General features: G+C 44.6%; 1 protein-coding gene across 1 annotated transcript in view; it reads right to left on the bottom strand.

Annotated features, from left to right (window-relative positions):
* The window catches only part of LOC140733071 (uncharacterized), a 142662-nt gene that overhangs the window by 71030 nt on the left and 57125 nt on the right, over nucleotides 1–14507 (bottom strand). The window contains exons 19-21 of the mRNA XM_073055889.1: nucleotides 13970–14107; nucleotides 8310–8461; nucleotides 3466–3577 (exon numbers count right to left, since the gene is read on the bottom strand). Of these exons, the coding sequence (XP_072911990.1) occupies nucleotides 3466–3577; nucleotides 8310–8461; nucleotides 13970–14107 (402 nt within the window). The remainder of the gene's footprint in view (nucleotides 1–3465; nucleotides 3578–8309; nucleotides 8462–13969; nucleotides 14108–14507) is intronic.

Raw genomic sequence — 14507 nt, 5'->3', positions numbered from 1 at the left:
CATTACTACCCCTGGCAATCTATTCCAGGCACTTAGCTCTCTGTGTGCAGAAAACCTGTCTCTAAACGCCCCCTACCCTCACCCTGCCCTTTGATGTTTGACATTTGTACCCTGGGAGAAAGGTCCTCATGTATGCCTTTCATGATTTAAAAAACCTCCATCAGGTCTTCCTTCAGCCTCCAATACTCCAGGGAAACAATTCATGTTCATCCAACCTTGTCTTATAGTCCAAACTGTCTAATCCTGGTAAACCTCTTGTGCACCTTCTCCACAGTCTTCACATCCTTCCTATAACGGGGCAAACAAAGCTGCAGGCAGTACTCCAACAGCAGTCTAACTAAAGTGTTATGTAGCCACAGCGTGAATTCCTTACACTCAACACTCCTACCAATGAAGGTAAGCATGTCACACACCCTCTTTATCACCTTATCCACTTGTGTAGCTGCTTTCAGCAAACAATGGCTAAATGATGGACCTGGACCCCAAGAATCCTCTGTACCTCAATGTTATTAAGGATTCTACCATTAACTCTACATTTCTCATTTCATTTAAAACCTGCCCACCCTCCCCCAAAGTGTAACACCTTACTCTTACTACTTCCCAACCATATCTGTAACTGATCTATATTTTGCCATTTTCCGATAGCCCTTTACACTATCCAAACCTCCACCAATCCTGGTGTCATCCAAACATCTGCTAATCCACCCATCTACATTTTCATCCAAAACATTGAAACATCTCACAACAACAGAGGTCCCAAAACTGATTCTTGCAGAACATCATTAGTCATGAACCTCCAGCCAGAATAACTACCTTCTAACTTTACTCTCTGGTTTATGGCAAGCCATTTCTGAATCCTATATTACAATTCACCCACACCCATGCATATCAATCCTCTGAATCAACTTACCATGAGTGACCTTATTAAAGTTCTTGCATATACTGTCCACTGCCTTACCTATATCAAAAGTACAATCAAGCTTTAAGGCAGGACTTGCCCTGCACAAAGCCAGTGCTGACTGCCTTTAAGCAGGTCATGCCTTTCCAAATGCACATTAATCTCTCAGTACCTTCTCCAATAGCTTCCCTATCACTGCATAATTACCTGGACGACCCTTCTTTCCCTTCTTGAACAGAAGCATTTGCTACTTCCACAGCTCTGAGATCTCACCCAATCTTTGTCAAAGCCACAGCAATCTCCTCAATTGTTTCTTTCAATAGCTTGGGACAAATGCCATCAGGCTTGGGGACTTATCCACCTTAATAAAGTTTTTCAAAATACCTAGCACTAGCTCTTCCTCAATCTTAAAATGTCCCAGCACATTAGCATACTCTGCTCTTCCCTCACTATCCCCCAAATCTTTCTCCTTGTTGAATACCAACACAAAATACTTATTTTCATGGTGCCTCAACCGCTTGCTCTGATTCCAAGCACAAATTCCTCCCTTTATCCTTGAGTGAATCTACACTCTCTTTAGTTATCTTATTTCCTAAATAAAAGTATTAAATGCCTTGGCCTTTTTTGCCCTTCCTAATCACTCACTTGAACACTTCAGTGCTTTCTTTATATTCTACAAGAGCGAGTTTGAATGTAATTCCCCATCTTTTTATTTCATGACTAAACTTAAGACCTCTCAGGTTATCCAAGGTTCCCTCACCTTACCATCCTTGTCTTTACTCCTTAGTGGAACATGCCAATTCTACACTCTGATCAGCTGGTCTTTAAACAACTCCAACGTCTGGCGTGTACTTGTCCAATAGCAGCTGCTCCCAATCATGCCCGAGGTCCTGTCTTATCCTGTCATAATTTGTCCTCCCCAATTAATACCTTCCTACAAGATTCAATTGTCCTTACCCACAACCACCTTCAAGCATAAATGTGTTGTGATTACTATTGTAGTCTGTCAATTTTCCAAAATGAGGTCCAGTATGCATTCGCTCCTATTGGACTCTCCACATACTGTTTCATGAAGCCCTCTCGGATGCACAGAAGAAATTCCACCCATACTGCACTCACAGACTGCACAAAGCAGCAGAGTGCAGAACTCTTGTTTAGCTTCTTGTACTGAGGAAAAGAACCTTTCAAATACTTGAACGTTAGCTTGCTACCTGTTGCTTGTATACACTGCATCAAATTAATTCCTAACAGTGCGTGCTGTTTATTCACAGAAGAGAAAGTGGAACCTGCAACAGTCTCTCACATTTCCTGCTAGCTATCTTTTATTTGATCATTTAGGCATGTGTGGTTGGCAAGCTCAATGTTCGTTCCATCCCTAAAAGTCCTTGAACTGAATGGCTTGCAGACTATTTTTGGGAGCAGTCATTAGAAACATAGAAACATAGAAAACCTACAGCACAATACAGGCCCTTTGGCCCACAATGCTGTGCCGAACATGTACTTTAGAAATTACCTAGGGTTACCCATAGACCTCTATTTTTCTAAGCTCCATGTACCATTGCTGGGATTGCAACTATATACTTAGGCCACAATGGCCAACAACACACACAAAATGCTGGTGGAACACAGCAGGCCAGGCAGCATCTATAAGGAGAAGCACTGTCGACGTTTCGGGCCGAGACCCTTCAACGGGACTAACTGAAAGGAAAGATAGTAAGAGATTTGAAAGTAGTGGGGGGACGGGGAAATGCGAAATGATAAGAGAAGACCGGAGGGGGTGGGATGAAGCTAAGAGCTGGAAAGGTGATTGGCGAAAGTGATATAGAGCTGGAGAAGGGAAAGGATCATGGGATGGGAGGCCTCAGGAGAAAAAAAGGGGGGGGGGGGGAAGCACCAGAGGGAGATGGAGAACAGGCAAACAACTAAATATGTCAGGGATGGGGTAAGAAGGGGAGGAGGGGCATTAACGGAAGTTAGAGAAGTCAATGTTCATGCCATCAGGTTGGAGGCTACCCAGCCAGTATATAAGGTGTTGTTCCTCCAACCTGAGTTTGGATTCATTTTGACAGTAGAGGAGGCCATGAATAGACATATCAGAATGGGAATGGGACGTGGAATTAAAATGTGTGGCCACTGGGAGATCCTGCTTTCTCTGGCGGACCGAGCATAGGTGTTCAGCGAAACGGTCTCCCAGTCTGCATCGGGTCTCACCAATATATATAAGGCCACACCGGGAGCACCGGACACAGTATACCACACCAGCCAGCTCACAGGTGAAGTGTCGCCTCACCTGGAAGGCTCACCAATATATAAAAGGCCACAAACGGAGCCCAACAGCAAGCTTCCTACCGTAAAGTGCATTTTTGAACCAGATGGATTTTTACAACAGGGCAATGGTATATGGTCATCATAACTCACAGAAGCTTTGAAATTATTTTTATTTAATCAACCCTTTTAACCCCTCCGGGAAGTATATTGAGATCCATTGCTCAAAGCTCCTGTACACTGGATTACCAGCTCAGCCACAAGGGTGTAACTGCAACCTTCACGTTAAAGTCAATACTCACATCATTTTTCATGATCAACCCTGCAACACTCTTCTTCTGAAGGAAGTGATTCAGCATCAAGTCCCGGGGTGTGAGTTTTTCCAGCTGGATGGAAACAAATGCCTCCGGAGGCCTGTAAACTCAACACATCAAGAATGAACCCATGAAAATTGGCACCCACAAAGTACAGCATTAAGACCCTGGTCAGTTCAGCATTAAGCAGAAGGAAAAGTAGGACTAGAACATAAACACAAGGACATAATGTTGAGGCTTTATAAAGCATTGGTGATGCCTCATTTGGAGTATAGTGAGCAGTTTTGCATCCCTTACCTAACATAGAAACATAGAACATGGAAACATAGAAAACCTACAGCACAATAAAGGCCTTCGGCCCACAATGCTATGCTGAACATGTACTGACTTGAGAAATTAGCTAGGGTTACCCATAGCCCTCTATTTTTCTAAGCGCCATGTACCTATCCAGGAGTCTCTTAAAAGACCATATTGTATCCACCTCCACCACCATCGCAGGCAGCTCATTCCACACACTCACCACTCTCTGTGTAAAAAAACTCACCCCTGACATCTCCTCTGTAACCTACTTCCAAGCACCTTAAAACTGTGCCCTCTCGTGCTAGCCATTTCAGCCCTGGGGAAAAGCCTCTGACTATCCACACAATCAATGCCTCTCATTATCTTATACACCTCTATCAGGTCACCTCTCATCGTCTGTCACTCCAAGGAGAAAAGGTCGAGTTCACTCAATCTATTCTCATAAGACATGCTCCCCAATCCAGGCAACATCCTTGTAAATCTCCTCTGCACCCTTTCTATGGTTTCCACATCCTTCCTGTAGTGAGGTGACCAGAACTGAGTGCAGTACTCCAAGTGGGGTCTGACCAGGGTCCTATATATTTCCTCTGGGCTCCTAAACTCAATCCTACGATTTGATGAAGGCCAATGCACGTATGCCTTCTTAACCACAGAGTCAAACTGCGCAGCAGATTTGAGTGTCCTATAGACTTGGACCCCAAGATCCCTCTGATCCTCCACACTGCCAAGAGTCTTACCATTAATACTATATTCTGCCATCATAGTTGACCTACCAAAATGAACCACCTCTCACTTATCTGGGTTGAACTCCATCTGCCACTTCTCAGCCCAGTTTTGCAACCTATCAATGTCCCACTGTAACCTCTGACAGCCCTCCACACTATCCACAACACCCCCAACATTTGTATCATCAGCAAATTTACTAACACATCCCTCCACTTCCTCATCCAGGTCATTTATAAAAATCACAGAGTAAGGGTCCCAGAACAGATTCCTAAGGCACACCGCTGGCCACCGACCTCCATGCAGAATATGACCCGTCTACAACCACTCTTTGCCTTCTGTGGGCAAGCCTGTTCTTAGAAAGCTAAATCCCCTTGGATCCCATGCCTCCTTACTTTCTCAATAAGCCTTGCATGGGGTACCTTGTCAAATGCCTTGCTGAAATCTGTATACACTGCATCTATCGCTCTTCCTTCATCAGTGTGTTTAGTCACATTCTCAAGAAAGGATGGATTGACATTGGAGAATGTTCAAAGAAGATTCATGAAAATGATTCTGGGATCAAAATGCTTACCATATGAGGAGCATTTGATGGCTCTGTGCCTCACTGAAATTCAGTAGAATGAGGGGTGTTTCTCATTGAAACCCATAAAATGTTGAAAGGCCTCAACAGGGTGGACATGGAGAGAATGTTTCCCATGCTGGGGTAATCTAGGACCAGAGGGCACAGGACTTCAGAACAGAGGGACGTCCATTTAGAACAGAAATGAGAAGGGATGGTGAATCTATGGAATTTGTTGCAACAGGCAGCTATGGAGGCCAAGTCATTGGGTATATTTAAGGCAGAGGTTGATTGATTCTCGACTAGTCAGGGCATGAAGGGATACAGGCAGAAGGTAAGAGATTGGGGCTGAGAGGGAAATGGATCAGCCGTGATGAAATGGCAGAACAGATGATGGGTCAAATGGACTAATTCCCCTCCTATATCTTATGGCCTTATGGAAATGGCCAGTAGAATGAGAAAATAAAATTGTGTAAATGTAAAAATCCACCTGGACCTCAAAGAGAATGGTCGATCAACATGAAAAGAGAGAAAAAAGGGGAAACATTTGTCAGGTCAGGCAGCATCTGTTAAAAGAGAGAATAGACATTGCAGGGTGAAAATCCTTAGTCAGAAATGGGAATTCACAAGTTGGAGACAAACGAGACTGCAAACTTTGGATTACAGGGCAAAAAAAAAGTTTCTGGAGGAACTGTAAGGGTCAGGCAGCATCTATGCAAGGAAATGGATAGTTAATGTTTCAGGACAGGACCCTGAGTAAACAAGACCCCCTGGGCAGGATTGAATGAAAAAAAAAGTTAAGTTTGTTGTAGGGGGTAGGCGAGAGGTGGATGGGACAAAGGGATTATCTTTGATGAGGTGAGACCAAAGTAGACCAGGAGATTCCAATGTTTGCAGAGTCATCTGGTTGAGAGATTACTGAAGACATAAAGAGAAAACTAGCGGCGAAAAGGACACATAAAAGCTGAGAAGTGTAGGCCTGGTTGCTACTGGGACCCGTGACCAAAAGGAAGGTGCTGGAAATGCCTAGCAGATTAGTTAGTGCTGTGAGGGGAGAAAAGCTGAATTAATATTATGGATGAATAACGTTACAATTCCAGTCCTTGAGCTTATTTCAGACGCAAAGGTAAAGTGAGAGGCCATTGGGATCACCTGTATTAACTGTCCAGTATTACCTCTAAATTCCACTCAAGCATACATAGTTGAATGAGGGCAGAAGTTCTGTTCCTACCCTACCCTCGGGGAAAATATCAAAATATACTCAATGGTGTATCTCACAGGACTTTCAGATGTCAAAGACTGGAAAGCAAGGGCTATTTGATTAGTCTCCAGCCCCTCTTCCTTTGCAGTTAACAACGGTATCCTTCTGTCACTCATGCTCCATATTCTCTGACATTTTTATGTATGAGATGGAACAAAGGGCTTGTGGAGGGTGGGGAAGGGGTTAAGAGGGTTGTGAAAATAAGGGCAGGCTGTATGCAGTCAATATGACCAAATACAGGCAATGGCAATACACCAGAAGCTGTTCAGTATACGATATGTGTGCAAAAAAGGATCCAGTGCTTTCCCGATGTATGTGATGAGAAAGCTCTTCTCGGGTTTCCAGCCGGGTACAGGTATCGATTATAACCGACATTTTGATAACAAACTCCACCATCTTCATCAGGGATGATGCTTGAGTATGTCTAGTCTGGTGGTATTTATACCCCCATTGTCCATCCCTCTTGATTGGTTAGTCCTCATCCAATCAGGTTTCCACTCTCCCACCTCGTTTACAATCGAATTTCAGTTCTTACTTAGAGCGAGACCTTCACACTTGCACACTCCCACACAAGTACTCTTTCTCTGACTAAAAATAACTTACATGCTTTTATATGCAAGTTCGAATTACAGTTTTAAAGGATATTATTTTATTTAGACTCTTAAGTTGGGTAACAACAGCCTGCGAAAATGTATATCCACCATCACTTTTTTTTTTAAAACAAACAATATAAACAGATAAAATAATGAATTATTAAATAGTAGTGAACATATTGATGTTTCATTATTTAAAAAAAGTTTTCCAAAAACTTTTTGCCAACATTGCGGGAAGGCTATGTACCATGCCAATCTATGGAAATCTCCTCCACTGCACAATAACATTTCTACTTCTCTATCCGTACAATGCTAACCATTCACATCTTGCGAATCCCTGTTCTTTTGATGTTCAGCACTGTAGTTCTGGAGAAAATTGCTGCAGGCAATTTGAAAACTCTCGTTTGTAAACTTAAAAACAAGAGGGACATTGGCCAGAAAATTAGTTTTTTTTGTTCCCTCTCTCTGGTAGAAGTGAGGGGGTAATATCAGCCAGGTTGCTGTTCAACAGGATCTGATCAACCAGGGGATTCATTTAACGCCACTTCAGAAACACCGTGCTTTGACCATAAGGGATTCTTTGTATAGTAACACTGAAATGGAAGACCCAACTAGATGCTTGAGTGCTGGAGTGGAAACACTTAACAAGGATCTTGAGTTACCTGTAAAATGTACAAGGAGGCTTGCTACTAAGCAAGTAGTCAGTATCATTACTTAGAATCAGGAGCAAGAAGCTTCCACTCATTTTCTCCTCCACTTTGGTGATTCACTTCATTGAGTAAGGAATTGTCCTGTTAGCCAACAACGGGATTCAAATGAAAGTGACCAGCTATTCAACTGGTCAGCATAATTGCCACCCACAACGATGAAGTAAAACTAGCGAATTACAGCAATCCGCATGAAAAATTGCTTAGGGATATACGAAAGAGGAGCAGAATTAGGTCATTGAGTCTGCTCCACCAATTCATTACGGCTGATTCATTTCCCTCTCAGCCCCAATTTCCTGCCTTCTCCCCTCATGTCTTGACTATTCGACTCTGCCTTAAATATACCCAATGACTTGGCATTACATTTAAGTTTCTGTATTTGCACCCTTCCTCAGCTGTTTCAGCCAGTGGTGATCCTCCTCCACAGGATCCAGTGTCCATTATTACACCTTCCTTCCTCCAGATGCCTTTGGTACAAGCAGTATTCCTGCCCAAAGTACCACATCACAGAGGAGAAGTCAAGGTCAGCAAGCTGACCTATCGATATCTTACCAGTAGAGTAAGGGTCAACTAGATCTGTAGATGATCAGAAGGCATCATTTCATTCACTTATTATACTGGAGAATCTCACCCATCAGCTGCTCATCACATTTCTTTCATTCTTACACACGGTAATGTGAACACACCTTTTCCTGGCAACAGAAGGTTGCTTTCGAATTCCCAGGGAGCAGGCATTTCCCAGTGGGACGGCGAGCTGCTGGCTCTCTGATTCTCTGGCAGTGCTGGCACGGCTTGTACCTGCGAGGTTGTCCTGACTCCGATAACCCAACAACCTGTCCTAAAAAGCACAGTGTGATCAAGCAAAAATCAGCACTCAGGTCAAGTAAGTGTAGCTCAGAAGGATAAATTTATTTCACCAAGGAGCATTTTCTGTCCTTGGCTGATGAGTAAAGAACCATCTTGATAGTTTATACCCTGGAAGAATTTCTCAGCAGATGACCATTTAGATTCCATACCTGCTTCCCCAGTAATGTCTAAGAGGCCATAAAATTTTAAACACATTGTGTACTTCCCCACCCCGAACATTTAAGAAAATCCCAGTTAGTCTTTACAATGCCTCCTGAGACGGTGATGTGCCTCTACTGTGAGATGTGGCAGTCTTGGGGGAATTCCCCTCTCCCGCAGAGTCACATCTGCCAGAAGTGCATGAGGCTGGGCAATTTGGAAGACCGTGTGAGGAATCTGGAGCAGCAGCTGGATGACCTTCGACTCATTAGGGAAAATGAGGCAGTCATAGATGAGAGCTACAGGGAGGTAGTCACACCTAGGCTGCCGGAAGCAAGTCGTTGGGTGACAGTCCAAGGGGGGAAAGCGAAGGAGAGTAGACAGGTAGTGCAGAGCACCCCTGTAGCCATTCCCCTGAACCGTCCTGGATGCTGTTGGTGAGGACGACCGACCAGGTGTGAGCCATGGTGGAAGGGCCCCTAGCACTGAGTCTGAACCTGTAGTGCAAAAGGATAGGACGGAGGAGAGGAGAGCTGTTGTCATTGGAGACTCTATAGTCAGGGGAGCAGACAGGAGATTTTGTGGATGTGAGAAGAACACACACATGTTTTGTTGCCTCCCGGGTGCCAGGGTCCGGGATGTCTCTGACCAGGTGCATGACATCCTGGTACGAGAGGGAAAGCAACCAGAAGTCGTGATACATGTTGGGACCAACGACATAGGAAGAGGGATGAGGTCCTGAAGTGTGAGTTTAGGGAACTAGGCAGAAGGTTGAAGAACAGGACCTCAAGGGTGGCATTCTCAGGATTGCTGCCAGTACTACGTGATAGTGATGGTAAGAATTGGAGGAGATGGCAGTTGAATGCGTGGCTGAGGAGTTGGTGCAGGGGGCAGGGTTTTAGATTTTTGGACCATTGGGATCTCTTCTGGGGAAGGTGGGACCTGTACAGATTGGATGGGTTGCACCTGAACTCGAGGGGGAGCAATATCCTTGCTGGTAGGTTTGCTAGCATGGTTCGGGAGGGTTTAAACTAATTTGCAAGGGGGATGGGACCCGGAGCGATAGTGAAAGAATTGCATGGAGTAAAGCCAGATCTAACCTATAGAGAGGCTTTGAGGAAAGAGAAACAGAATAAAGGGTGTAAAGGTAGTAAGGTAGAAGGGCTAAAGTGTGTGTACTTCAATGCAAGAAGCATCAGGAACAAAGGTGATGAACTGAGAGCTTGGATACATACATGGAATTATGATGTAGTGGCCATTACAGAGACTTGGCTGGCACCAGGGCAGGAATGGATTCTCAATATTCCTGGATTTCAGTGCTTTAAAAGGGATAGAGAGAGAGGGAAAAGGGGAGGAGGGGTAGCATTACTGGTCAGGGATACTATTACAGCTGCAGAAAGGGTGGGTAATGTAGCAGGATCCTCTTTTGAGTCAGTATGGGTGGAAGTCAGGAACAGGAAGGGAGCAGTTACTCTACTGGGAGTATTCTATAGGCCCCCTGGTAGCAGCAGAGATACTGAGGAGCAGATTGGGAGGCAGATTTTGGAAAGGTGCAAAAATAACAGGGTTGTTATCATGGGTGACTTTAACTTCCCTAATATTGATTGGCACTTGATTAGTTCCAAGGGTTCAGATGGGGCAGAATTTGTTAAGTGTGTCCAGGATGGATTTCTGTCACAGTATGTTGACAGGCCGACTGGGGGAATGCCATACTAGATCTAGTATTAGGTAACGAACTGGGTCAGGTCACAGATCTGTCAGTGGGTGAGCATCTGGGGGACAGTGACCACTGCTGCCTGGCCTTTAGCATTATCATGGAAAAGGATAGAATCAGAGAGGACAGGAAAATTTTTAATTGGGGAAGGGCAAATTATGAGGCTATAAGGCTAGAACTTGTGGGTGTGAATTGGGATGATGTTTTTGCAGGGAAATGTACTATGGACATGTGGTCGATGTTTAGGGATATTTTGCAGGACACTAGGGATAAATTTGTCCTGGTGAGGAAGATAAAGAATGGTAGGGTGAAGGAACCATGGGTGACAAATGAAGTGGAAAATCTAGTCAGGTGGAAGAAGGCAGCGTACATGAGGTTTAGGAAGCAAGGATCAGATGGGTCTATTGAGGAATATAGGGTAGCAAGAAAGGAGCTTAAGAAGGGGCTGAGCAGAGCAAGAAGGGGGCATGAGAAGGTCTTGGTGAGTAGGGTAAAGGAAAACCCCAAGGCATTCTTCAATTATGTGAAGAACAAAAGGATGACAGGAGTGAAAGTAGGACCGATTAGAGATAAAGGTGGGAAGATGTGCCTGGAGGCTGTGCAAGTGAGCGAGGTCCTCAATGAATACTTCTCTTCAGTATTCACCACTGAGAGGGAACTTGATGATGGTGAGGACAATATGAGTGAGGTTGATGTTCTGGAGCATGTTGATATTAAGGGAGAGGAGGTGTTGGAGTTGTTAAAATACATTAGGACGGATAAGTCCCCGGGGCCTGACGGAATATTCCCCAGGCTGCTCCACGAGGCAAGGGAAGAGATTGCTGAGCCTCTGGCTAGGATCTTTATGTCCTCGTTGTCCACGGGAATGGTACCAGAGGATTGGAGGGAGGCAAATGTTGTCCCCTTGTTCAAAAAAGGTAGTAGGGATAATCCAGGTAATTATAGACCAGTGAACCTTATGTCTGTGGTGGGAAAGCTGTTGGTAAAGATTCTTAGAGATAGGATCTATGGGCATTTAGAGAATCATGGTCTGATCAGGGACAGTCAGCATCACTTTGTGAAGGGCAGATCATGCCTAACAAGCCTGATAGAGTTCTTTGAGGAGGTGACCAGGCATATAGACAAGGGTAGTGCAGTGGATGTGATCTACATGGATTTTAGTAAGGCATTTAACAAGGTTCCACATGGTAGGCTTATTCAGAAAGTCAGAAGGCATGGGATCCAGGGAAGTTTGGCAAGGTGGATTCAGAATTGGCTTGCCTGCAGAAGGCAGAGAGTCATGGTCGAGGGAGTACATTCAGATTGGAGGGTTGTGACTAGTGGTGTCCCACAAGGATCTGTTCTGGGACCTCTACTTTTCATGATTTTTATTAACGACCTGGATGTGGGGGTAGAAGGTAAGTTTGTAGACGACACAAAGGTTGGTGGTGTTGTAGATAGTGTAGAGGATTGTCAAAGATTGCAGAGAGACATTGATAGGATGCAGAAGTGGGCTGAGAAGTGGCAGATGGAGTTCAACCCGGAGAAGTGTGAGGTGATACACTTTGGAAGGACAAACTCCAAGGCAGGGTACAAGTAAATGGCAGGATACTTGGTAGTGTGGAGGAGCAGAGGGATCTGGGGATACATGTCCACAGATCCCTGAAAGTTGCCTCACAGGTAGATAAGGTAGTTAAGAAAGCTTATGAGGTGTTAGCTTTCATAAGTCGAGGGATAGAGTTTAAGAGATGCGATTTAATGATGCAACTCTATAAAACTCTAGTTAGGCCACACTTGGAGTACTGTGTCCAGTTCTGGTCGCCTCACTATAGGAAGGATGTGGAAGCATTGGAAAGGGTACAGAGGAGATTTACCAGGATGCTGCCTGGTTTAGAGAGTATGGATTATGATCAGAGATTAAGGGAACTAGGGCTTTACTCTTTGGAGAGAAGGAGGATGAGAGGAGACACGATAAAGGTGTACAAGATATTAAGAGGAATAGACAGAGTGGACAGCCAGCGCCTCTTCCCCAGGGCACCACTGCTCAGTACAAGAGGACATGGCTTTAAGGTAAGGGGAGGGAAGTTCAAGGGGGATATTAGAGGAAGGTTTTTCACTCAGAGAGTGGTTGGTGCGTGGAATGCACTGCCTGAGTCAGTGGTGGAGGCAGATACACCAGTGAAGTTTAAGAGACTACTAGACAGGTATATGGAGGAATTTAAGGTGGGGGGTTATATGGGAGGCAGGGATTGAGGGTTGGCACAACATTATGGGCTGAAGGGCCTGTAATGTGCTGTACTGTTCTATGTTCTATGTTCCCCTCTCAAATTTCCCTTTTTTACATATACAGTTTTAAGGGGAAAATTTAGAGAATATTTTGGGGCAAGATTTTTGTTTATATAAAGTACATTGCCTGGGACATGCTGCCAGGTGAGGTGGTAGAAGCAGAAAGGACAACAGCTTTTAAGAGGCATCTAGGTAGACACGTGAACAAGCTGGGAATGGAAGGAAATGGACCACATGCAGCTTATATGGGCATCATGGTCAGCACAGACATTGTGGACTGAAGGGCCTGTTCCGAGATATCTTCGAGGACCGGTGACTCAGAAAGGCAGAATCCATCATTAAGTACCCCCATCATCCAGGAAATGCCCTCTTCTCATTGTTACCATCAGGGAGGAGATACAGGAGCCTGAAGCCACACACTCAATGATTCAGGAATAGCTTCTTCCCCACCTCCAAGAGATTTCTGATTAGACAATGAACCTATGAATACTATCTCACTACTCTTTTTTCTCTTTTTGCATTCATTCGTCATGTGCCATGTCATATGATGTGGGCGATCAAGACAATGATTGTTCTTGGCAAATTTTTCTAGAGAAGTGGTTTGCCATTGTCTTCTTCTAGGCAGTGTCTTCCATTATCAATACCCTTCAGAGAATGTCTCCTGACGTCAGTGGTCACATAACCAGGGCCCATAACCAGCTACTCATACGACCATCCACCACCTGCTCCCAAGTGACCCTGATTGGGGGGCTAAGCAGGTACGACACCTCGCCCAAGGGTGACCTGCAAGCTGGCAGTGGGAACAGCACCTTACACCTCCTTTGGTAGGGATGTATCTCTACCCTGAACCCCTTTTTGCACTACTTATTTAGTTTAACTTTTTAAAAAAATATATATATCTCTTACTATAACTTAGTTTTTATCATTCTGTATTGCAATATACTGCTATCGCATAATAACGAATTTCATGACATGTGCCCGTGATATTAAACGGGATTCTGATTCTATGCTCTACTCAATCTATTCAGTGTTGTCTGGTTGCCACAATGTTCCAATTAAGGAGTGTGGATCAGTAACAAGCATATTTTGGACATAACGCCAAATAAATTAATTCAGTATCAGTACCTTCCCCCTTTCCACTTCTCAGCTGGGCTCTAATAGGAACTAGGCAATGTGGAACAGACCGAGACTGTGGAAAGGGAAGGGGATTTATTAAGGAATGTCCCTTAAGTACTCAGCTGGGGAAATCACAGCTTGTTGGTTGTGTGCCTGGTACAAGAGTTCTGTACAGGTCATGAAGGGCACCAGTGTTTTGACTCCCAACATTTTAGGGAAAGGTGGAACAACAAGGGTTTTCTGTACCTTAGGATCCATGGGCTGGGCAGCTTTCTCCACAGAGCACAACAGAGCCTGCTGCACCACGGCAAGCAGTGAATTCTTCTGCACAGTCTGACAAGCCAAAGCCACCTGCAAGTTCTCCACTCCACGTCTGGCCATCAGCTGCAAGAAACAGAAAGGGGAGTTTGCAAAACTTTCAAAAAGTTAACAGGAAGAACAGTTTGAATGTTGTAAGATGGTGATGTGGAGGAAGCCCATTTTCTGTGCGCTCCTTTGCTTGCCTTTATCTTAGCTGAGCATATATAATATTATCATCGCCTTGCCGCGACAGCGTTCAGAATAGTGCACGTGTTCCGGGAATCAGATGTTGGACGCGTGAGCAATGTGGCCTCCCCAGTGGAGCTTACTGACTGTAATTAGTGCCCTACTGTTGGGTTGCTCATCTTTCCAGTGAATTCGGAAGATTTTGTGAAGGGAATGCTGGTGGGACCTTCCTGTACCTAGAGATGCCTGCTATAGATATTTCACAGCGCACAGGAGGCTAAGGATCACTGTTGCCCCC

The sequence above is a fragment of the Hemitrygon akajei genome, chromosome 9 (assembly GCF_048418815.1).
Source record: "Hemitrygon akajei chromosome 9, sHemAka1.3, whole genome shotgun sequence".
Lineage (NCBI taxonomy): Eukaryota > Metazoa > Chordata > Chondrichthyes > Myliobatiformes > Dasyatidae > Hemitrygon > Hemitrygon akajei.
This window is presented reverse-complemented; position numbering and strand designations above follow the sequence as displayed.